A 24,479-nucleotide genomic window follows, 5' to 3' on the forward strand; every position below is an offset into this window, starting at 1 on the left:
TTCACTTTTGCACGAATATGATCCAACCGAAACGGGGTTAGGTTAATGAAAAACGCATTAGTATACTTCTGTTCATGCTGATTATAACGCGGTAGCGCCCCGCTTTAAATGCACCAAGCTGCGATAAAGGGCATTATAATATCCTCCATTTTAGCAGAAGGCGGGCGCAAAATGCCGCTGTTGAGTGGATACTCTCTCCAAGCCTTTGAAGCACTGCCCCTACGTACCTATACCTACATGTACCCATTTGCAAAAAAGCGAGAGGCATAATTTTTCAGCTAACACAGGAGGGAAATTAATGAGCCACTTTACCTCACCAGTTTATTCTCAAAGGGAATATTTTTAACCATAAAATTTGAATAGTAGTTTGAAGCATTTTTTTTCCCCATTTTTGCAAAGAAGAAAAAGGTACGCGGTAAGGGGAGTGGGACAAGGCGAGGCGTTGGGGAAAAAAGCACTCGAGCTTAAAGGGGTTGGTTTGGGCGTGCTGCACCGTCACGGCTTGGCGCAGTGCTGCGCACTGTTGTATGTACATGTAGTACTGGGTTTGTCCTGGTATAACGGAAAGAGTAAATAAATGACGGCAAAAAAATCCATGTTAGAAAGATCGCAAGGAGCAAAATTGCGAAGCCGAAAATGAACAGCGTATATATACTCACCCCACATGTTTACTGCATCCCCCCCGGGGAAAAAACCAACGTAATTAAAATTTTCTCCTGAAAAGATACGCACCCGGAGGAGGAAACATTATACATAAGGTAAATCTTCCCAATTTCATGGCGACTTTTCCCAACGGGTTAATTTCCCACTTTACGCGGAGGCGTATGCATTTGGGATCGCCATTATAAAAAAATAAAGGTGTTCACCAAAAGGGAAAAATGACAAGGGGGTTGGTATGAGTGGGGGGAAACCTATATGAATGAAGTATATTTCTGCCCAATTTTCCACCATACGTCAGGAATACCTTCCACAGAAGTAACCTTCTAACCTTTCCACGCGACTTAACATGGACCACACGCTTACAAAAGAAATGTGTGAAATTTGTTCAAGTCCTATTCGATTACACCCCTCAGCTCCTATTGTGGCAAAACCAAATGTTCGTATGAACGTCTATCTTGGTTTACCAAGTGGGGCCTAGATCATCACTGCTAGGTAAACCACACTGGAGCATTAGCGGGCAATGCACACTAAAGGGAGAAAACACCCCTCGGGTAAGTTGCCCCATTTGTGTCCACATATTATACAAACAAATTTGATTAAAAAAAAAAAAAAGTAGAAAAGCGGAGTCTTATTTAAAACAAATGGGAAAATTAGGTGGGTATTTTTAGGAGGAAAAAAAATGACAAGGAGAAGGGATTGGTTAATCCGCAGGGGATGCCTTCTTAATGGTGGGCACCGTTACATATTCCCGTAGGTCATTTTCTCCACCCTCCATACCCCTTAAATGGGAAAAAAAAATGAAAAAAAAAAATGGGAGAAGCGCAATCCACGATTATTGTGATAACTGCGCAACACAGCTAGACATACATGTGCCTAGGTTTTTTGGTCACCACCTTTTCCTCCACCCCCACAGTAGTTTTGTAATTTTTTAAAAACTTCAAATACTTTTTAAAGCCGCTGGCGGCGTAGGAAGCCAGCTCCTTTTCGAGTGCCTGCTCGTAGTGGTCAAGGGGTAGGCACTCGGCTGTGCAGAACTTGCTTTTCATCTTATTCTTCTTATTCTTCTTTTTCTTCTTCTGACTCTCCTCATTCTTCTCGTGTTTTTTTTTGCTAATTTGGTTGCTCTCTAACGTGCGCTTTTTGTCTTTCGTCTTACTTTTTTGCTTGTCCTTCTTATGGGCTTTTTTTTTTAACGCCTTGGGCATGAAGAGGTTGTCGTCGTTGTAGAGTTCGTCTTCCGAGTCAGTTAAGAGGGTATCGTCCGTTCCGGTCGAATCATCTTTTTTCCCTTTTTTCATCGCTCTGGCCTTCTTCGCAGCTACCTTTTTGTCCTTTTTCTTCACCTTCCCTTTGGCTTCCGCCTTCTTCTTCTTTTGGAGTTTTCCCTTTGCCGCTTTACCAGCCTTGTCCAAGCTCTTGCGTACTTTCTTCGCCTCTCGTGTGGGTTCCTCCGTGGCTTCCTCAGCGTGCTTCTCCACGTGACACCCGTCCGAGTTACCCCATCCTGCGTCACTACCACCCGCGGTTAAATCTTGGTTGCCACCATTTTTTGTCACTTCTTCTGCGACTGCATCATTCGCGGACTCTTCCCCCTCCTGGGGAACATCACTCGTATGCATGTTTCTTCCGCCTTCTTTTTTTTATTTTTTAATTTTTCCTGCTAGCTAACTTTTCCCAATTGGCAAAAAAAAAAAAAAGAGGAATGCTTCAAAATGGCATAGCAATTATACACTGCGCTCTGGAGCTACGCTAAATGAATTTCGCAGTAAACCACAATTCGACTGCTTTATTGGGACGCTTTTCTTTCCATCCCCACTCTTTCCAATGATGAAAAAGGAAAGAAAAAAATCAATCGAAAGGAAAAAAAGGGGAACTGTTGCTACCGCGGCGGTTATCACTGTAAGAATACAAAACTGAACGGTCCTTTTTTTTTTTTTTTTTTTTTCCTTTTCCCCACCTGCATAGGATGCCTTATATATCTTGCCCGTGCAAAAACAACGCAGGCAAAAAAAAAAAAAAAAATCCACTGCCGATGCAACTTCCCCATCCACAATAATACATTTTTTACATACGGTTGAATTATCTTAAATTACCAAATGTTTACAGAAAAAAAAAAAAAAAAGGAAATTCCCTTCGCGGGTTCGATGCGGGTGGAAGCAGCGGTGATATCTTCTTCTTGTCTTCTCCTCTTCCCTTTTCTGTTGGTGATTTCCCCCGTTCTGCTTGCTCTACGCCGAAGCAAATGTGTCCTCCATTTACTGACCAAATATCGCGGCACAAAAAGGTACCCGCGGGGAGGGACTCGAGGTCACCCCATGTTCTTGCATGAGGCTCTCTTCACCGCTTCCACGCGCTACAAAATCAGGATGACAAAAAAGGTGAGCACGAACAGCAGGGCCGAAACAGCAATTATGAGCAGCGACACGAAGAAGGAAATGCTTTTGTTCTGCCCCATTTTTTTCGTCTTCTTATACACATCAGTTATGTTGTCTAGGTTGGATAGCTGTTTGTTCGCCGACTGCTCCAGCATCCTGTTGTCTTCGACAATTATCTCTCTGTATGTTAAAACGTTTTCTTTCATTTCCTGTGCCAGTAGGCACAACTCTTCATCGATATTTTCATCTGCGTTGTTCATATTTTTTCTGGATTTCATTTTCTTATGTAAGTCATTTTTTTTAAATGCAAAGGAGTATTCATAGAGTAGGTTATCATACTCATCAATCTGTTCGCTCCATTCTTTTAGTATCTCATCATTTAGGGTTTCCACCCCATCGTAGCTTTCTTTGCGCTCCGATTGGGCTGCTGCGGCGGGGTCTTCCTTTGAAGGGGCTTCATACTCAGTTGGAACCTTTTCCCCGTTAAGCGACGGTTCCACTTTATTATACCCCCGGGTTGAACAAGTGAGACTGTGCGATGGGATTTGATCCTCCTTCTCAGCGGCGTTAACTTCTAAGGATGTGTCCGAAGTTGTGCCCACACTCCTGCCGCTGGGAGAGTGGGAGGTGGGCCCCTTCGCATAAGTAGTCACTTCTGCCTTGTTCGGTTGAGCGGTGGCACTAGGGGGGATTCCCCTGTAGGGTTTTCCACACCACTGCTGCTGAGGTCATCATGATTGGTTCCTTTAGCGAAGATGAGCGGGGAGGAATTCCCCCCCGAGTGGACGCCTCCAAGGAAATTGTCCCTTTTCTTCCGAAGGATCCACTCAAGGCTCTCCTTCTTGTTAATAATTTTTTTCAAAATATCCTGTTCGGTTATGTCATCGGGGGCGTTTATCCTATGCTTCAGCGAAAGGGAAAGATCCGCGATGTATGACTTCAACTCATTTAGGAAGAGGATAATTGCTTCCTGTTCTTCGTTCTGCTCGTTAAAATTATCGCAGGTTATTTCAGCTTCCCGTAGGAACTCGAAAAGCTCATCAAAGGCGATCATTTTGACATGCATAATCCTTTGCGGGGAGCAGGACCAAGTGGGGAACTAAAAAAAGGGGCGGACGTGGGAACCACTCCGCAGGGTTTATTTTTGCAGTGTCATCATCTTTGCGTGCTTCCTCATTTGGGGTTCCACGTCGGGGAGATAATCCAGATGGCACTTACAAAAAAAAGGAAATTTTTTTTTTTTTTTTTTCCCCGCAAAGGTAAAACTTAATCCTTTTTAACATTACATGCAGGACAAACTAATGAGGAAAAAAAAAAAAAAAAAAAAAAAAAAAAATGTGACGTATTGTGGGGCGAAGCAGAAAACTTGCAAAGTTCTCTCCCCACCTGGTGCGCACACCACACCGGTGGATGCATACTACGGGGGGGCATACATGACGTGAAAAAAAAAGGACCCGAATTGATTACATTTTGCTTCATTCTAATTCACTTTACTCCGTTGCATTTGGCTAAGATCTGTCACTTCACTATGATTTGTTACTTCCCCATTTGAGGGCGCCATGAGGAGGCTGCTGGTACTGCACCCCCAAGTGGGAAGTAGCCTACTCCAACCGAAGGGACCTTTTCCCCAAGTGCGAAGATGGAAAAAGTACATTCCCTTTTACGATGTGAAGAAGAGGCACAGACCAAGGACGGGGAGTGAAGAGGTGAATGAGGTGGAAAGTACAAACACAAGTGGAGTTGCTGAAGGCGATACACAGTCCAGTTGGGCTGAACAAATAAACGGAGAGATAAGTCAAGACCTGCGATGCGAAAACCTCGTCCCCCCAGTGTCCCCCATGAAGGGATTAAAGCTTCTCCTAAGCTGTAGACATGCACAGAGCGGCTACCACCATCATAGTGATGACGCCTCCCATAAGGAGGAAAAAATAAACTTCAATTTAATCATAAAAATTGATATCAAGAGAGAGTCCCTCAGAGGGATGTGTAACCTCACCCACAGTGTGGACAGAAATAAAAAAATTCTGGTTCTAGTCGATGAAGACCATCAGGCGTTAAGGAAGGCTGGGGCAGATTATGTAGGGCTAGAATACATTAACAGAATAAAAAACGGATGGCTAGATTTTCACATCTGTCTGTCCGATTTTAAGAATATCAATAAAATCCTTCCGGTTGCAAAAATATTGGGACCGAAAAAGTTAATGCCAAACGTTAAGTCTAACACGTTGGTACACAACTTGGTGGATGCAATCCTTTCCATTAAAAGTGGGAACAGAATTGAGTACCGAAGTGAACAGGTAGATGCAGAGACGTTTGACTTGTTCAATCACATCTACCAGTTTAGAAATGTCCACTTAGGTTCTATAGCCAACCTGAGTGTTAATATTGCATCTACGGAGATGAACCCATACGACACGCTCGAAAATATCAAGTGCTTCGTCACAGAAATTTTAAAGTGCAATGTGCACTCGAGTCACATGGAGAAGGATGCCAAGGTCACCTTCACCTGGCCACCCATCACTTCTAAACGGAAGAGGAAAAAGATGCTGCACCTGCAGGGAGGCAATCCCCTTCTAACCGGTGGGGAGCAGCACTCCGAATCCTTCATCCTCGGGGCCTACGTCACCGTACCTGGCGTGCCAAAAATATTCCTGCACCCGCAATTGTTGCTACCCCATTCGGACGGATACTCTGTGTAGGAAGTAAAGAAGCGGCACTTTTTGGCAGATAAGTGGTTATCCCACTAGGACAACACGAACATCGCAATGGGGCTAGCATTTCGCGCCTACTATGCGCCCCTTTTTTTTCTCCTTTTTTTGCTAAACGTGACGACTATGTGCAAATGGATGAATTACCCCCGTGTAGGCTTCCCACATTGGGGGAGGAAAAAAAGGAAAAAAAAGTAGACATACAGACAGACAGGTGAGAACGCATAATATGGGGCGCATTGATGGCGCAAACGTGTGTGTTGGGGAAAAAGAAAAAACTCATGCTGTACCACTTCGTGGCAGTACACTTTACAACCTTTACATTGGCGTGCATGTCGTTATGCATACCATTTGTTATTCAAACGGAGATGCTTTGTAGAGCTATCCGCTGGAGATGACAAAAAAAAAAAAAAAGGAAGCGTTTCTTCGAAAGGTAGGGAGTTTACCATAAATGCGGGGCCCCGAGATGGTAAACAACGGGGGAACGTCCTTTTCCAGGGCTTCCTTCTAGTAACAAACAGAGCGTAGCAAATGGCATTGGGAAAACAGGTGCGGGCAAACGTGATCGGGGGGACACCCCTCATTCGAAGTTCTGCAGGGAGAGCTTCTCCTTGAAGCGCTCGTACTTGAGGACGTCCTCTGGCCGAATGGAAATGCGGGCGTTTTTGAAAGCCAAGTCAAAGTGCTTCTTCTCTAAGGTGGGCACCGGGTCGTAGTGGTCATCGGCACCCTGCGTCCGTGCACCTCCCTTCTCCGCCTTCCGTTGGTTAAGCAAGTGGATGGTTTCCTTAATCGCTTCGTTGACGGCACTCTGACACAGGTTGGTAATATCCGCCCCGGAGAAGCCCTCTGTCCGTTTGGCCATGTCATGAAGATCTACATCCTCACTAAGGGGTGTGTTTTTCAAAATGGCTTTAAAAATACTAAACCTGCTTTTATAGTCGGGGAGAGAGATGTATATGAGTTTGTCTAACCGTCCTGGTCTGGTGAGAGCTTTGTCGAGAATATCTGGCCTATTCGTTGCAGCAATGATGAAAATAGTTTTCTTCTCATTTATTCCATCTATTTCGGTGAGGATCTGATTGATGACCCGATCGCTGGCGTCGTTGTTATTGTTACTGTTTCGTTCCTTTGCCAACGAATCAATCTCGTCGAAGAAAATAATGCAGGGAGACGCTGCACGCGCTTTATCAAACAGGTCCCTAACATTGGCTTCCGACTCACCAAACCACATGGTTAGCAATTCTGGTCCTTTCACGGATATGAAGTTGGCATTGCATTCATTAGCGATCGCTTTGGCTAGTAAAGTCTTTCCACAACCAGGGGGGCCATAAAGCAATATACCCTTATTATAATTGGAGTTAAATTTAGCGTACAGGTGTTTATATTCCAGAGGGTACAGAATGGTTTCCTTCAGTTGTTCCTTCACTTCCTGCATTCCTCCAATGTCCTCCCATGTTACGGTAGGTATTTGGACTTGTCTCTCTCTGAGCGAACTCGGGTTGCATATATTCAGTGCGTGCTGAAAATGCTTCGCCTTGATTGTTAGTTTGTTCAGAATGTAGGGCGGGATTTTCTTCGCCTTGCTGTCCAGTCGTTCCGCACCTTTGTTGCTCTGTCGTTCTTCTTTGCTGGAGGGACTGGACTTGATCGACGTGGCAGCCGATTTGGATTCTCCCCTTTGGAAGAAGAACCCCCTTTTCTTCTTCTCCTCTCCATTAGGTAATAGATTATTTTCCCCCAAATTGTTACCATCACTACCAGGCCGCTCATCCACGCTTATTTTCATAAATTCGATGAAGTCCTCCTCGTCCAGGTCCAAAAAGTGCACGTGCTCCTTGATACACTGAATGGCGGCTTCAAAACAGAGCTGCGCGAGGTCTGCCCCCACATAGCCATGACACTCCTTGGCAATCTTCCTCAAATTTACATCTGCATCGAGTTTCATCTTCTTCGTTTTGGTCAGCAGAATCTCGTACCTCCCCTGTTCGTCTGGAACGGGAATTTCTATTTCCCTGTCAAAGCGACCAAAACGTCTCAACGCAGGGTCGATGGAATTGGGTCTATTCGTAGCAGCAAGAACCAACACGTTATTGTTTTTTTTTAACCCATCCATGAGGGTCAACAATTGTGAGACGACTCTCTTCTCCAACTCGTTGGTACTTTTGCTCCTCTTATTTGCAATAGAGTCAATCTCATCGATGAAGATAATGCATGGTGTTTTTTCGCTGGCTTTTTTAAAAATTTTTCGTAACTTCTGTTCAGATTCTCCTATATGCTTGGACATAATTTCTGGTCCATTGATTATGTAGCAGTAGGCATTGCTCTCATTAGCAATTGCTTTGGCGATGGAGGTCTTTCCTGTGCCGGGGATTCCATGCATGAGTACCCCTTTGGGAGCAGATATCCCTATGCTGATAAATATTTCAGGGTACTTCAATGGCAACTCAATAAGTTCCCTAATTTTGTTCAGTTGCTTCTTCATTCCGCCTAGGTCCTCGTAGGTGATGTCATCCGTGTGTTCTTCATAATCCTCCCTGTTTAGGTACTCTTCATCCAGCGTGATAATCGCATTGTCACCTGCATAACCGTACTGCTCAGATGTTGGGACGTCTACTCGTCCTTCCCCCGACTTTTCCTCCGTCTTAGCAGCTTTTTCTTCCTCCCCTTCCCTCATCAACTTCACAACCCTAAACTCGATCTTCTTTCCTTTGTGGGAGATATACAAATTTGTACCTTCACAGAGAGGTTTGAAGCTTCCTTTTAGGTAGGGCTTCAGAACCTCCTCCTCCAATTCCCTTCTACTTAACCCCCCGACGGTGTCACTAAACGGGCTAACCACAACTGTTCGTAAAGGACTTACCTTCACCAATGGGTATATCTTTATAATATCGTTGTGCATGAGTCTAAGGTTCTTCTTCATCGCGAAGGAAATTACCACGAAATGTTTCTTTAACCTTTTGTCCAGCTTAGTAACGGCTAGCATCTCCTTTTTCTTCTTTCCCTTTAACAGAACGGTGAACCCCTCACTCAGATTGAGCTCCTCCATTTTTTCTTTACTCATATATATTTCGCAGTTATCTATATTCTCGTCAATATTATCGACGAGACAGTAGGAGGGGAACTTTCCCGTTTCTAGTGCTTTTAGGAGGAAGTTGGTTTCCTTATCATGGTCCGTGCCTCTGCTGGGTCGATGCATCTGTCTTGGGGATCGCTCCCCTGAGGAAGGTTCCTTGGGTTGGTTGTCACTTGACTGGTTTGACGACCAAGGGTTCTTGTCCGGGTCAGGCGGGTCTCCTTCTCCTCCTCTTCCACCATATTCACTACCTGTGGTCGCCCCTTCTTCCTGCCTCCTTGCGTGGTCCTTCTTTTCCCCAAATGGCCAAAATTTGCTGATGAGTCCTCCAATCAGGTTATTCTGCAGGATATGCGTCTGCTCCTCCGAGGGGTGTATTTGGTTTGTTTCCCCAATGGGTGCATTACCACCACGAATTTTATCACTATCGTCAGTTTTTCCATCAGCAACGATTCCTACCGATGATTGTTGCTTCTCCCCCTTGAGAATTTTACACCCCCCTTGGGGCTCACCCTTTTGGCTGGCGTCCACATTATTGACCACGTGACTCTTCCATTCGTCTTTTCCCTTCCCATTGGAGGACTGATTTTTAAAAAGGTCAGTACTAATGGAAGTGAATTTGTTCTTTTTCCTTCCTAGGGGGAAAAAAATCGAGTTGGAAGAATTTTTTCTCTTAACAAAGGAGAACCTACTTTGGTGGTTTCCACTCCCGAGCATAAAACGGTCGTCCTTTTTTAACCCAATTTGATGTGAAGGCTGGACGATAAGGAGCAGGATGAGGGTAATGACGAGACAGGGGGACAGGCGCACTTCTCGGGGGGGGTAAGCAGGTCGCATTTTTTCTCCTTTCATTCTTCTATTTACATTTTTGGTGGTGTGTATGTGATGGGTGTTGGGGGTGGCGAATGGGGGAGGTCAGTCTCCTCTTAAATAACTTTTCCGGCTGCGTTGACTTGACTTGGTATACGTGTCCCTCTTGGCCCGCTCCTCCAGATTACCCCCGCACAATCGCACACGTGACGAACCACACGGGGGCGCAAAAACCTTCTCCCTGTGAAGTTGGTTCTTCCTTTCACGTGGTCTACGCAAATTCCTTGGTGGGGAAAAACTTAACTACCGCGCATCCTTCGCATGTGCCCTCACCTATACGCCTATACGCATGTAACGTGGTGTAGGTAAGGTGGTAAGCACGCGTAGGGTGGCCGTTGCACAGTCGCTACTAGCCGTCACATCGCCGATGCGTTGCCGATGCGCTACCGTTACGCTGTACTGCTCGATCACGTGACGCCTTAACAGATGGTTGTGTAAAAACGACTACACAGTTTTATCAGCATTCTTGCGACGTCCCTGTTGAGTCGGAATGCATGGCGAAAGTCCGTTATTCCTACTCAAGCGTGCACAGAAAGGTACCTACAAAGTGTATCTCTACACGCACGCGGGGGAATGAGAAAAAATAATCTGAGCAAGATGAGAAAGCTGAACAGGCAAGGTAATTTTATTCTAACATGTAAAATTTTTTTTTTTTTTTTTTTTTTTTTTTTTTCTCTCTTTCGCCTGTTGACGCGGCGACGGCGGGACAGATTTTCTCTTACATTTGGTCAAAGAGGGGCACTACACTTCATGGGTATAGATGTTTCACTCACGGGGGGGGTGTACTTGCAAAGTTGTGCTGTGGCGTGGGGGCAGGACGTTCCACATGTCGGCGCTGACCAAGGTGATATGTAATTCGAGTAACGAATCGCAACGAACCGTTGCAGCGGGACTACAGCACAAGTTACGGGGGAATATTACTGAGGGCATGCGGAGGACTAACCGATGAAGCTGCCTTTCCCATTTGGTAAATATTAAACGGGAGGAAAGGTGTTAAGAATGTGGACTCTACGTTGAGAATACATATTTCCCCTTAGTCGTCTGCCAAAAAGGGAGGAACATCTTTACGTTGCTAAAAGGAACAACTGAGTCGTCGTTTTAGTGCACCCAAGGAACAGAGCTAAGCTAAGGTGCTTCCAACGGGGAAGTTGGGGGAAAAGGTTCCAAGTGAAGGTTAACCCCCATGGGAATTGTGACGGATGGGTAACCACCAAACGGAAGGTTGATTTATACCGTCGTGTGTTCCAAAAGACCCCCTTTGGTGAAACAAAAAACTGAAGCAGATAATAATTTCTTTTCAAATGAACTTAAAAAAAGCCTAAAGTTAAATTGTTGGTTTTTTCATAAACATGGAGGAAGCATCAAATGGGGAGAACTCATAGGGGGAGGTGTGCAGCGGCGCGTGCATAAATATACGCATCAGCTTACACATGCGGAAGAAAAACAACGCACCCCCCCCACACACACATACACACAGATTACAGATACGTAATTAATATTTAACAAAAATGTTGGACGCATCATTCGGTTTGAAAGGGGGGGCCATGTAGGCAACGTAAAAAAAGGGATAATCGCTTGGTAAAACATAAAAAAACCTACAACGTTGGAGGTAACACGAATGCACACACGGAGGGTAAGCGGCGGGAACGAATCATCACTGTTTACTATCGCAGACAAAAAAAAAAAAAAAAAAAAAAAAAAAGGCTTCAAAAGGAGCTTCAAAAATGGCGGTTCTTGCGTGCACATTCACGGTATGTTTGATAAGGCATATTATTGGGTAACTGGGGGAGGTGGCTAACATTCTTCGGTTGACTTTGCTCAGTGTGCAGAGGGTGGGACCTGCCACCCTTTCTTCTTGCTATGGCCAGGCGGCAACGTGGAGTTTATCTGAGCACCTACTTTGGTAGCCATATTGGTAGTGGTTTTGGTAGCCATGTCGGTTTCGCTTCGCTTCACGAGTGGTCAATAAGCTTGTTCTTCGAAATGTAGTAAATGGAGAGGGCGGACATGGTCCCGGTGGTGTGGACGAGTAAGTGGTAGAGAGTGCTATACGGATTGTAATTGAACTTCTTCCCGGTCAAGTAAAGTCCTGTCATAAAAATGGCTCCACAGATGCAGACAAAGAAGCACATGGAGTTTATGCTGAACGAGTGGATGGCGTGCATGAGGAAGTTCATAACCACCATGGTCATGTCTATCGTCCTCCGTAATCCCAACGTAGGTTTCCTCCAGTGAATTATAGAGGTTAAAAAAAGCCCAGTGTTAAAAATGGCAAGGACGTAGAATTTGCAGTAAAGGGAGAACATCAGGGTAAAAGACAACTGGAAGGAGGAAAAGAACAAAATGTGCTGGCATTCATACGTGACGTAGTTAGAGGGGTTTATCTTTTCGTTCATTATACTTGAGCTGTCCGTGCTGCCTTCACTTTCCGAGGAAGTCTCCTCTGTCTTGTTCCCGTAGCGCCCGTTGGTGCACTGAATTATTCGATCGTAGATCCTCATCTTGGGGGTGGGAAGCGGTAGGAGGAACTGTTGAATGTGCTTCGCTGCGAAGACCGCTTCTTCAAGTAGAGTGACGCCCCCTCTGTCCCGCCACCCAGTCGGTGTTACGATAAAAAGGGGAAAAAAATTCGGTCGAAAAAAAGGAATCAAAAAAAAAAAAAAAAAAAAAAAAAAGGCCCAAGCAACTTCTCCCCAAAAGGTGGCTCATCAAATTATCAAGGATGACTCGTCTCTCCCTCCTCCTGTGTATGTTTCGTATGCCATGGACACGTACTCGGCGCACATCTTTTTTGCAAGCTATCCCAATTTTTTTCTGTTTCTTTTTTTCCCTGCACCTTTCTTGGATAAGCTTCGTGGAGATCCTCCTCTTGTTGAAAAATGTATGAAGGTGTATATATCTGCTTATCTGCGCAGGAGTACACACATGTGTTTTGGGTGCTACCTTCAGCACTTGGGCCACTTCCAGCGCTTCGAACCCTTCCTTTAAGGAGTGGATAAGGTCGACGCACGCGGGTGGCAGCTCAGCAAATGTAAAAAGTCGGACGGAAAAAACGGAAAGCAGTAAAGTATGCAAAGGAAGCTCCCTTTATGGAGGGCGACCAAGGACCCCCGGTGAATCTTCCACAAGACGTCATTTGGGAACACCCCAGGGACGCATAAAAAAGGGGCAAAAAAAAAAAAAAAAAAAAAAAAAAAAGGTGGAATAAACGTGGCACAATCTCGGTATGAGGATGGCACGCATAAATGGGGGAAGAGCAAGAAATGTAATGTGCACAGGGTAACAACTCTTCTGTGCCGAATGATCAAAAATTGGGACTAATTTTAGGGTAAGCTGAGAACAGGCAGTGCATAGGCAACGAACATGCAGCGGATTAATACGGCCTGGTGCGGTAAATGTAGAGGGGATAATTCTGGGTTGAGATTAGAATAGATTTCGCTGCCGCATCAGCCGCACTACTACTGACCTGGGCTAGCGAAACAGTGGCGGTGCACACATCTATGCAGAAAAAAGGGACGGCAGAGTGAACCTCCGCTTTGTTTCCTTTTTTGCACATTGCAAAAATGGAGACCAAGTGACATATGAATGAACCCAAATGAGGGTAGTACTAGGAGCATCTACAGAATTGCACACAGAAAGATGAAAGATAAACAGTTCGTAAAGACCTTTCCAGTGACATCTCTAAAGGATGCCCCAGAACAGTACGCCAAACGGCACCCTACACACACGCTAAGCGCTGCACTCGGTGGTGCTCTTCTTTCTATCCCACTAACAGCGAAGAGGCGTTCTCTCCCGCATGCACCTATTCATATGGTTCGTACGGTGCATATAGTACAGTATATAATTTCGAAGTAATATTTTTTTTTTTTTTTTTTTTTTTTTTGTGACCTTGTGCCGAGTACACATTAGCGGGGTTAGGCATGGCCCTGGCCACATGTACACCTCCACGGGGTGTTGATAGATGAACGAGCAGAGCCTAACGGCAAAAAGGTGTAGCGAAAAAAAAAAAAAAAAAAAAAAAAAAAAGGGGTAAATTGTGTGAATTGACAAGGCACGAAAAAGCAGGAGATAAAAGGCGCGGAGTTAAAAAAAGAGCAATGCAAAATAGGCAGCTAAGCAGAGGAGCGCTAATCATTGCGACGTTGAAGAACGTCCCTTCGACTAACAAAAAAAAAGATAGTTCGGTAGTAAGGAGCGGCACAGTCTTTAGTGAACAGGCATAGGTTTTGTTTTTGTGGCCCCCTCTAGGTGTACATAATCCTATGTCGCAAATGCGTGTATATAGGGTGTGGCGACCCTACAATCGTAAAAATGCGTCTCCCCTTCCTACGCGATTAGAAAAAAAAAAAAAAAAGCACTACTCTGTGTGTATATAATAGCAGAACGGTGGCAGCCACGGCAAGGGAGATAAAAAAATTTCATCACAGCGTTCCTTACACAGTGAAGATGTGCGTTTTTTTTTGTTTTTCTTTTTAAGGTACGGTGCCTCTCTACCCATATTAGAGCAAAAATAAGTTGCGCGGAAAGGTCTTTGCATGTTTGCTCTACCATAGTGGTGCAGGGGGGAAGAAATTTCCAAAGAATAGGAAAAGGTAACTCCCGCATGCTACGGGGGTATATAATTGCATGGCGGTACTGTACGCATGTATATAAGGACACGAATTGTATGTTTAGGATTCGCTTGTGCATGTGTACTCTTCGCGGTGTTGCCTAACGTGGGAGGTAGGCCCAATAAATTTAAATTGCTCCTTACCATTTTTGGCAACACGGACGACTTGTCGCTCATAGGAAGTTATCCCCGCTTAGGGAAGAATTTTTTTTTTTTTTTTTTTTTTTTTTTTTTTTTTTTCTTTTTTTTTTTTTCTTTTTTTTTTTTTCTTTTTTTTTTTTTTTTTTTTTTTTTTTCCCTTTCATGTCTGCGTGGTAGATTCTACCAAGTGGAAAAGGCGCAACTGTTATGTATACACATATATGTGCACTCACCCGTGGGAATTTCGCGACCAAAGCGGGGCACATTTTGCGGAAAAAAAAAAAAAAAAAAAAATGTTCCCATCTAAAGGGTAACTCGAACGAGCGGTACATTTACATAGTAAAAATGCGGGTCAGTTCTGCGGAAAGGTGAATTGTACGCTATACGTACATAGGTGCTGAGGGGCCCTGATTCGTTCTCCTCCGTTGTGCGCAGCAAGAAAAAAAAAAAAAAATATACATATATATATGTATACCCCTTGGGGAGAAAAAAGGGACTTCATTTTCCCACCTTATCGGGCGACGACGCGCCCAGCTACCTGAGTTCCTTGCGTGTTGCGCGTAACCGTTTGCCGAAGAGCTGGGCACAACGATGACCATAGCGTAGGCTACTAGAGGACTTTCCCCCCTGCCGCCGTGTCACCTTCATGGCAGTGCTGAGCAGAAGGCCGCTTGTCCATTTGGAGAAGGCGAGGACTGTTTGGGCGCGCCGGAATGGCGTTGGGAAGAGGAGGTTTACGCAGCTGGGTGGGGGAAGCAACCAACATGGAGGAAGCGACTACCCTGTTAGTAGCATTAAACATGGAGGTGGCAACTACCCCGTTAGTAGCTCTAAACAACGGGAGCACACAAAAATGAACGACTTCCATTACTTTAACATTTTCCTCCTCAAAGGCAGCGACTTCGTTAAGCTAACATCGACATACAATTTTTGCGAAAACAAAAATATGTACGCGTGCATATTGCTCCACCTGAGCAGTGTCTATGAATCAATCCCAGTGAGGGACGTCGTGAAAGTGTTAAAAAATATACTTGAGCAGAATAAGGCATCCTTTTCGCACCACTTGGTGAAGGGAAAAAGAATCACCGACTTATATAAACATGTATGTCACCATTTGGAAAAATTGAATACAGCAGAAGTGATTGACTTGCTGAAATGTGCCTGCTACACGACACAGGAGTTTCCTGTGGAAAGTATGCGACTGTTGTGTAGAGTGATCCTTGCGAAGCCCATGAGCTCCTTCCACCCAAGGCAGATACACGAGATCTGCTCCTGTTTAATAAAAATGAAGAATGAATTTTCTATGAGAAAGCTGACTTATGATGATGCACTCCATGTGAAGATGCTCGAGCATGTGAAGGGAAGAATCGTGGCCTGCGATGCCCAGGCCTTCTTTGAATACCTACCCCTGTATATTAGCCTCTCCAAGGGAATCCATCCAGGTGTTGCTACTACCCCTTCAAATGTTACGCCTGATTGTAGCTCCGTGGCCTCCCCCCAGGAACGTAACCTGAGGAAGACATGCGAACTGATCTTCCTCAATCACCTGAACGAGCTCAACCGGGAGTCCCTCCTCTCAGCAGTTAGCATATTCAAGTGGCTGGATCTGAGAAATCACTCCATTTTTTTTCACATGTGCGATGCGTTCGTGCAGCATGCCTTCACCTTGGACACCAAGTACGTGGTGCGTTTTTGGAGGAAGTGCCACAGTTTGAGATTTGAAAAGGGGGCACAGAAGCGTGACGTGGATGGGGGGAAGCAAACGGTATCCTCGGAAGGAACCATTAGTAGCATGAAGGGAGGAATTACCACCCCCGGTGAGAACCACCATTTGGATTACCGGATTACACTTAAAACGGGTGAAGTTCTATCAGAGGAGAGACCCCACTTGGTAGCGGAATCACCCCCCAAAGGGGAAGAAGAAGAAGGTAGCAATGTTCTGTTGAGCTTTATTAACAGGAAAGTCTATCACATGACACCTCATCAATTATCTCTAATTACCTACGGCCTGTACAGTTTCGTGGAAAACATGAAGCAGTACTCGCAGCTCAGCAGTTTGAGGAATAACATGAATCTCCTATTTTCGATGGCTGTGCAGTACGTGTTAAATTACCTCGACAGGGGGGCTCTACACCAGGATGTGGTTCCCCCAAGTGGGTCCATCCTAAAAGGTACTACTTATCAACCACTCACATCCGAAGGAGACCACCCCAGCAGTATTAACATGAATACGGACTATGTCTACATATCTGAGTCGGGCGTACATGTGAGTAGGGTTGACCGAAGCGGGGTCCATCTCCCGTCAGATAACTGCGCTGGAGATGGTCTGCTCCCAAATGACTGCCCCCCAAGTGGCCCCTCCTCCCGCCGAGCCAACCTCACACACGCGTGCGATATCCTGCTGAATATTAGCTACCTCAACACGAGTCAGAACCACCGAAAAATCAAGGACGCCTATGATTGTGTGAAAAAAATCATCACGCAGGAGGACCCTCCCGTTGAATTGGACCACCTCTTATCGCTCCTACTGTGCCTGTCCAACTTTTACCATCGAACAAGAGACAACTATGTGTTCCATTCGTACAAGCAGATCTTGCACTTGCTGGAGATTAAAAAGCCCCAATTCAATGCACATCATTTTAATAGACTCTCCATAGCTATTACTCCGTTGCTACAGGAAAAGAACAACCTAATTGGCAGCTATGCTAATCTGGTTTGCTTCTTTATAGAAAATGAGGTGGTTCCCTTGAGGTCATGTGTATTTACCCTGCAGCTTGTAATGAAGAAGATCTGTATCAAGTTAAGCGACCCTCTGGTGAAGCTTCTTTTGGTCATTATTCGCCGCATGGAGAAATTCCTGAGCGATGTACGTGCGCACATTACGCGCAGCAGCGCTGACAACGAAGGGAATCAAAACAACCTTGACTACGTGGACAGTAGTGCTAATCGCGACGCGCTCAGGAGATTCCTCCTGCTACACTCCATCAACGAAAGCACTCTCACCTGCGTCCTTGTTAGCCTGTCGCTTATTTTGCAAAATGCCAAATACGGCACGGGGTCACGGGATGAAGCCGCGACGCTTCTCTGCAAAGTGGTCTCCTACGTGTCCACTTCTTCTCTGGAGAAAATCCCGAAGAAGTACATTCACGCCGTGCTGTTGGACGCACTCCCCCCTGATGATAACAGGGTTAAGAAGGTTCTCCTAAGTAGGGTGTAGAGCGATTGGTGCGGCATTATATGAAGTATCGTCCCCATTATGCGTCCCCACTTTGTATGTTTTTTTTGTGTATTGTTTTTACAATTTTTGTTACATAACGAAAGTGGACTTATTTTTCTTCACCACTGCGGTGTTTTAAACGGACGAATGTGGGGACCAGCGGGGGGAGTGCTAAGCACAACATACTACATACTAAAAACTGAAGTAGTGGGCACACATGGAAGGAAAAAAAGAAGGGGATGATTCCACCACCCATTCCTTCATTCTCTTCCCTTTCCTTACTTAGACCTCATTTCCTTCCTTCCTCCTCCTTAGACCCTGCTTTCCTTCAATCTCATTCGTTCTCATACGCACACACACCAGCGGCGTATATAACATATATATATATTCGTAATTCCCGATTTCTATGGTTTTTTTTTCTTTTTGTTCCTTACTTATCTTTTTTTCTCTTTTTTCCTACAAAAAAAAAGAACTCAACAATTTCCTACAAAAAAAAAAAAAAAATTAGCAAATTATTTCCTTTCCTCTCTACTTATGCACTTGTATTCTTCTGAGAAAGAAAAAAGGGAAAGGGAGGAATTACCCATCTTTTTCCTCTTTTCTCTTTTTTTTTTTATTCTTTTTTAATTTTCTTTTTAATATTCCTTTTTCTATTCTTTTTTTTTTTCTTTTGTGATAATAAAGAAAGAAATAAAAAAAACGTTAAAAGAAAAAGGGGAGAGCTGCGTAATTCCTCACTTTCTTCCCTTTCCCTTTTTTCTTTCTCAGAAGAATACAAGTGTATAATTAGAGAGGAAAGGAAGGGAAAGGAAATAATTTGCTAATTTTTTTTTTTTTTTTTTTGTAGGAAATTGTTGAGTTCTTTTTTTTTGTAGGAAAAAAGAGAAAAAAAAGAAATAAAAAACAAAAAGAAGAAGAAAAGGAAAAATAAGTGTATATCCCCCCCTCCTGCAGAAGAAGGAAATTGAAGCAGATGAGAAAAAGAGGTAAACCATGGAACCTCCCGGGGGAAGTTACGAATAATATATATATGTTATATACGCTGCCGGTGGTGTGTGTGCGTACGAGAAGGAAGGAGAGTGTACGCAATGAGAGAGTATACGGAAGTCATCCACGCTAAAAATTGTCTCTGTATATAACAGGATTTCTTCCCCTCCCTTCACCCTCACCCCTCACATATGCAACCTGACATAGAAAATGTATACTACATTAGGTTAGTTGAGCATTCTTCTTCACTCCTTTTCTATTTTCCATTGTATAGATTACATTTTCTACATATATGAATGTATTCCCTTTGTTTTTATTTTTCTTATTTTATATTTGTTCTTTTTTACTCTTTTTCCTTAATTTGAACAAACGGTTTGAAGAAATGGTTTCAAGGAGGGGGTGTTACAGGTGGTAGGGTGGTAGGTGGTTTGTTAGGTGGTGGGGTGGTAGGTGGGTTGTTAGGTGGTGGGGTGGTAGATGGATTGTTATGTGGTGTTAGGGGTAGTTGGTGGAAGGAAGATTGTTAGGAGTGGAAGGAAGGTGGTGTTAGGGGTATTAGGGCGAAAGGAAGGTTGTTAGGGGTGGTGGAAGGAAGGGTTTAAGGAGTGGTATAATGAAGGGTGTAAATGGTGTGTAGAATGCAGGGTTAGGGGTTGTGTGGTTCAGGGTTCAGGGTTTTGTTTCTGGGTTAGGGTTTAGAATTTAATTTTCAGGGTTTAGGGTTTAGGGATTCAGGTTCTAGGTTTTAGTTTTTACGGTTCCGGATTTAGGCCTTAGGGTTCAGGATTTAGTGTTAAGGCCTTATAATAATAATGAATGTATTACAAGTGTTCATATTGGTAATGATCTGCGAATTCTAGGTCTTAAACCCCGAACCCTAGACCCTGAACCCTAAACCCTAAATCCTGAACCCTAAACACTGAACCCTAAACGCTGAACCCTAATCCGTGAAACTCGTAGACTTGAACCTTAAACCCCTGGGCCCGTAAACTTGAACGAAGGAAAAAATTATTTATGCACTTCTGGAAGCACTTGAGCTATTCAAAATATATTGGAGTTCTACTAAAGCTCCAATCCTTCCAAATAATGATGTAGTGCGATGAGAATTAACCCTATAAGATTCTTTATTTAGTTTTTTATTTTCTTGATGCTTCCTTAACCCTGTTGAACGGCCTGAAGCTCTAAATATTCTGTTTACGAAAACCTTATATCTTGTGCCTCTTGTAAGATGAAGGTAATGTTTTAACACTTTTATATGTACGATAAAATAAGGATTAAATGGAATAGTGGGGTCCCCAAAGCGTAATATTTATAATATATGAATGAGACTTTAATGTTGTAACGGTTGGAGGGGATTAAGTAAAATGTTATGGATGAATATATTATATGTGTAAGATTATTTTAAAGGAGCAGGTAGGGTTGGGATAATAGAATACACATTTTCAATATGAAGGAGTTATTTGTACTGTATGTATCGTGAGAAGAAGAAGGAGGGGGAAGAAAATAAGAACAGGGAGCTATTATTTTGGAGTAATCAAAAAGAATAAATGATGTGTGTAATATGATATATGATTATAAGAATATGTAAATTTTTTTTCCTTCCACAATTAACACAGTTCCTCATATTACATCTTCCTGAAACTTCCGTTATGTATATAAACTCTTTACAAATGTTAATCAATATACACATGTAAGAAGGGTGAAGGAAGGAAAGAGTTACGCTATTTATACATAATCTATACTATATATGTGTGTTAGAAACTGCCATTATTCCTTCTCCTTTTTCCTTTTTTTTTTTTATCTTCTTCACATCTTAAAAGAAGTACTCACTTCAAATAATATGTTATTTTAAATAAGAAAAGAGCTCACTCCATAGTGTATGCCACTTTGGTCAGAATAAAAGTGGAGTTTGCAAACACAGACACATTAATTATATAATTAATGCTGGAAAGGGAAGGAATGGTTGTTACGTGGGTGGTAGGTTGGTTGTTAGGGTGGTGGTAGGTGAGTTTGTAGGGTGGTGGTTGGTGGGTTGTTAGGTGGTTTGTGGAAGGAAGGTTGTTAGGGTAGTGGTAGGTGGGTTGTTAGGTGGAGGGAAGGAAGGTTGTTAGGGTGGTGGTAGGCGCAAGGAAGGGTCTAAGGAGGAGGAAAGAAGGAAAGAAGGAAAAAAATAAGGGGAAGAATGCCACACGTACAACTTGTACAATGTACAACAACAACTACTACAACAATCCTTGTATAACAACAACAAAAATTACACACAACAATCCTTGTATAACAACAACAACCACAACAAGCAATAACAAACAGTGCTCAAAATTTTTTGTATACACATCCCTTACACTTCCCTCTCTTCCATTCCTATCTTATGCTGAATGTACGAACATAAACAAAAAATTTCAATATAAAGTCATTACATATAGAGAATTGTACACGTAAACCATAACAATGTCAGAAACAGTAAGGAAATGAATTTAAAATTATATATCCTACCTACTTATAATGATTGTGCACATATGATGTGTACGCCAAACTTCCCTGCATGTACATAATATAATGAGAATATAAGGAGTACGTATATATATATGTCTACATATATATATTATATGAATTATATTCGTAGCCGCCTGAGTTGGATAAATTACCTTCTAAGACCGATTACTATGATAAATTCGATGCGCCTAGTGGGAGTGAATGTAGCTCCCTTGGTCACAATTTCCAACAATGGGAGAGTCAATTAAAGAGTGCATTGAGTGAATATCATAAAATTACTGATGAAGCTGAAAAAATTGCAAAGGCCTACTGTTCCGCATGCAAGATGAAGCAAGAGAGGAAATCAAAGCCTGTTAAAGCAACACCCAATCTGTGCAAAAATCTTGCACGAGGGCTTTCCTCTGTATACTTTTCCCCTTCTGTAAACCTCCCCGTTTGTGAACTTCCCGTTTTTTTTATTCTCTTTGATAAATTTATTCCCCAGCTGCGACCAAATACATTTTGTTGCTGCTCGTACGTTCGTCAATCACCCACACGAACTAAAATACGAACTTGTTCCCCCGTCGATAATTTTGCCAATTCGTTCAATACCATCACAAGTTGGTGAAAAATAAAACACAAAGCAGAATAGAAAAAAAAAAAAAAAAAGGAAAAACATAAAATTTCGGAAAGCGTAGGGCGATCAAGTCCGTAAGGTCGAAACGGCTCGAATGGAACATCGCGTCAATTTCATATGCGCAAGGGCAATGAAGAAAGTATGCCCCAATGTGACCATGCGAAGGCACACGACATTTTGAAGCACAATAAAAGAACTTCCTTTAGGGGCTCATGAGGTGGCTTCCTTCCCCTGTTTGCTTCGTTTAAATAGAACAAATTTTCTGCCTTGCCCTAAACGGGTGGAACTGAAATAGGTAGTGCTGCGCTAATTTGGGTACCTCTAATTAATTGGCCATCGCACATGTCATTTTCCTTCCATGCAGATAAGCATACTTTGAGCAGCACTAACTGGAGTGAACAGCAAGGAGGTTACGTCTATGCTGTATATATTTCTGCTATCATTTTGATTACACAAATTATTGTTCAAATGACACGTAGCTTTTTGTTTTTTTTTTTTTTTCGTGTGTGTTTCTTATGCGTATCACAAATCAGAATTAAAAAAAGAAAAAAAAAGGGAAAAACTAATACGAACTGCACGGCACGCACACTCGCATAGGGAAGAAAAGGAAAGAAACGAAAAGTGCTGACCTTTTCAAAGAAATCTTTACATATAGAAGGAAAAAATAAAAGAAAGAATTACAAAGATAAAACTTTTTGTAACAAAATAAATAAGCATTTTAATTCTTCAATAATAAAATTTACGAACACATCGGAATAAAGTGGGAAAATTTTTTTTTCTTCCACTTATATCAGGTACACATTAGAATGAATACATTAGTACAATGAAATGAAAAAGTAAAAATAAGAAAAAATTTAAGTTAAAAGAAGAAAGAAAGGGAAGTTCTTCTCTTCCTACATTGTATGAACTGAGTGCGGCCATTTATTTTTCCTTCCGAAGGGCACTTCTTCAGTGCTACATAAGACCGTAACCTATATTCCGATGGTGATGACCTATATTTGCTTCGTGATGACCTGATGTGCTATTATTATTTCTTCCCTTTCTGGCAGATGGTACACCATATTCTGTTGCTGAATCATCTCCTGTTGTGGAGTCACCTCCTATTGTTGAGGCGTCTTCTGTGAGTGTATCAAAGGTGCTCTCAGTTGATCTTCTTCCTCTATTCCTTCTATTAGTTCTGCCGTTGTTGTTGTTAAATCCGAGAGTGTTTTTTATGAAAGAGGTTACTGGAGTGTACTGAAGGGGAGGAAAATAAGGAAGAAGCGTTAAAAGAAGAAAGGGTTTAAAAGGGAAGGTTCCATTGGAACATACGTTACGCATATAAATACATATATAATGCACAATACATAGTCTAATCTGTATTTATTCTTTCATAAGGATAGTGTATATATTAGTTATATTGTCTAAATAATTTCAATTTTAACTATACTTTATATAGTAGGAAAGGAAGTGCTGTAACTGCTAGTGTGGCGAATATAGAAGAAAGGGCAGTGGTGGTGGTGGCTTTATTTAGATCTTCCTGAGCTTGGAATAATTGATTTGATTTTTGCTCCAGTTGGCTTTTTAATTGTCCATCGTCACAGGAGTTTGCCTTAATTTCTACCTCCGTATCTTGGGACTCACATTTCTGTTTTAGCACTTTCACCATATCACAATATGCCTCGTACCTACTATTGAAATTGGTACAATATGATTTATTATAACCCTGACCACCCTGACAATCTGCCCTTACAGTTTCACATGCTTCAGTAATTCCTTCCAGGTAACTTAGCCACTTATCTTTACAATTGGACCCACTTTTCTGTACACCTTCTTTTACGTCCTTATAATCGTAGGAAAAATTGAATAGTTTTTTCCTATGATTGAAGATACTCCTATGAATACTTTCACAAATAATATTAAATCCTTCCTTTGCATACTCACCTCTCATATTTGAACACATTATACTCATGAAGGACTTGAATGTGCTGTCACCTACATCAGTGCTCGGTTTGTCCTGTACTGTATCTCCTATCCAATAATATAGGAAATTGTAGCGTGCCCCGGGGAGATCATTTCCCGCTTCTATTTTTGATGCGACACAGCAGGCGCCACAAATTTTACTTTTATATTCATTACCAGGAGGAACCGCCAGAGCGAGCTCTATACTGTCCTTGCATTTATCAGTACAGTTTCCACTGTCGCTTTTGAATTTCTCATAGAAATTCTTCCATGAAGGGAAACTTTGTGGCTTGGACGGCTGCAAAAATATATAATTGTTGGCAGAAGAAAGCAGGAGGAGTGTGTGGAAGAGTATGGAATATATATATATACATACATTGTATATATCTGTATATATGTATACATATATATAGGATATATGTGGACACATTATTCAAATACTCCTTTCACATAAGGAAGGAATAAAGCATCTTACATCAGTCATTGTTTATGTGTATATATTTTTCTTCTGTTGTATATGATGAACACTTCTTTTGGGGGGGGTTTGCTTATATATATTTATTCACTCCTTATAAAGGAGGTATGAAAACTTTGTTTGTTCGATAGTGATTATAAATATAGAGTTCATACTCCGTGAACAGTACATATTCCTTCTAATTTCTTCCAAAAGTAACAGAAAACAGATTATGCATACATATGTGCGCATCCAAAATCATTATATATGTGCACATATATAATTAAAGTGGAAGGTAAGAACGGGGAAGAAGAATTAAGCAAAAAAATTAG

General features: G+C 42.6%; 7 protein-coding genes across 7 annotated transcripts; 3 read left to right on the forward strand and 4 right to left on the reverse strand.

Moving 5' to 3' along the window:
• Nucleotides 1–1,360: 1,360 nt before the first annotated feature.
• Nucleotides 1,361–2,279, reverse strand: PCOAH_00001090 (Uncharacterized protein; the record flags this gene model as incomplete). The annotated part of the gene is made up of 2 exons (XM_020056926.1): nt 1,361–1,439; nt 1,528–2,279. 2 exons carry the CDS (start codon nt 2,277–2,279, stop codon nt 1,361–1,363), a joined length of 831 nt encoding a protein of 276 aa, XP_019912497.1.
• A 734-nt stretch (nt 2,280–3,013) lies between these two features.
• On the reverse strand, nt 3,014–4,089 carry PCOAH_00001100 (Uncharacterized protein; the record flags this gene model as incomplete). Its single annotated transcript, XM_020056927.1, has 2 exons — nt 3,014–3,641; nt 3,689–4,089. The coding sequence occupies 2 exons, from the start codon at nt 4,087–4,089 to the stop codon at nt 3,014–3,016; spliced, it is 1,029 nt and encodes a 342-aa protein (XP_019912574.1).
• Nucleotides 4,090–4,594: 505 nt separating this feature from the next.
• PCOAH_00001110 (50S ribosomal protein L1) lies at nt 4,595–5,734 on the forward strand (the record flags this gene model as incomplete). The annotated part of the gene is made up of 1 exon (XM_020056928.1): nt 4,595–5,734. The coding sequence occupies one exon, from the start codon at nt 4,595–4,597 to the stop codon at nt 5,732–5,734; it is 1,140 nt and encodes a 379-aa protein (XP_019912435.1).
• Nucleotides 5,735–6,323: 589 nt separating this feature from the next.
• Nucleotides 6,324–9,656, reverse strand: PCOAH_00001120 (Cell division cycle ATPase; the record flags this gene model as incomplete). The annotated part of the gene is made up of 1 exon (XM_020056929.1): nt 6,324–9,656. The coding sequence occupies one exon, from the start codon at nt 9,654–9,656 to the stop codon at nt 6,324–6,326; it is 3,333 nt and encodes a 1,110-aa protein (XP_019912524.1).
• Nucleotides 9,657–11,641: 1,985 nt separating this feature from the next.
• On the reverse strand, nt 11,642–12,190 carry PCOAH_00001130 (Uncharacterized protein; the record flags this gene model as incomplete). The annotated part of the gene is made up of 1 exon (XM_020056930.1): nt 11,642–12,190. One exon carries the CDS (start codon nt 12,188–12,190, stop codon nt 11,642–11,644), a length of 549 nt encoding a protein of 182 aa, XP_019912549.1.
• Nucleotides 12,191–15,085: 2,895 nt separating this feature from the next.
• On the forward strand, nt 15,086–17,656 carry PCOAH_00001140 (Uncharacterized protein; the record flags this gene model as incomplete). Its single annotated transcript, XM_020056931.1, has 1 exon — nt 15,086–17,656. One exon carries the CDS (start codon nt 15,086–15,088, stop codon nt 17,654–17,656), a length of 2,571 nt encoding a protein of 856 aa, XP_019912516.1.
• Nucleotides 17,657–21,091: 3,435 nt separating this feature from the next.
• Nucleotides 21,092–21,750, forward strand: PCOAH_00001150 (KIR protein; the record flags this gene model as incomplete). Its single annotated transcript, XM_020056932.1, has 3 exons — nt 21,092–21,103; nt 21,267–21,508; nt 21,621–21,750. 3 exons carry the CDS (start codon nt 21,092–21,094, stop codon nt 21,748–21,750), a joined length of 384 nt encoding a protein of 127 aa, XP_019912543.1.
• Nucleotides 21,751–24,479: the final 2,729 nt, after the last annotated feature.

This window comes from Plasmodium coatneyi, chromosome 1 (assembly GCF_001680005.1).
Source record: "Plasmodium coatneyi strain Hackeri chromosome 1, complete sequence".
NCBI lineage: Eukaryota > Apicomplexa > Aconoidasida > Haemosporida > Plasmodiidae > Plasmodium > Plasmodium coatneyi.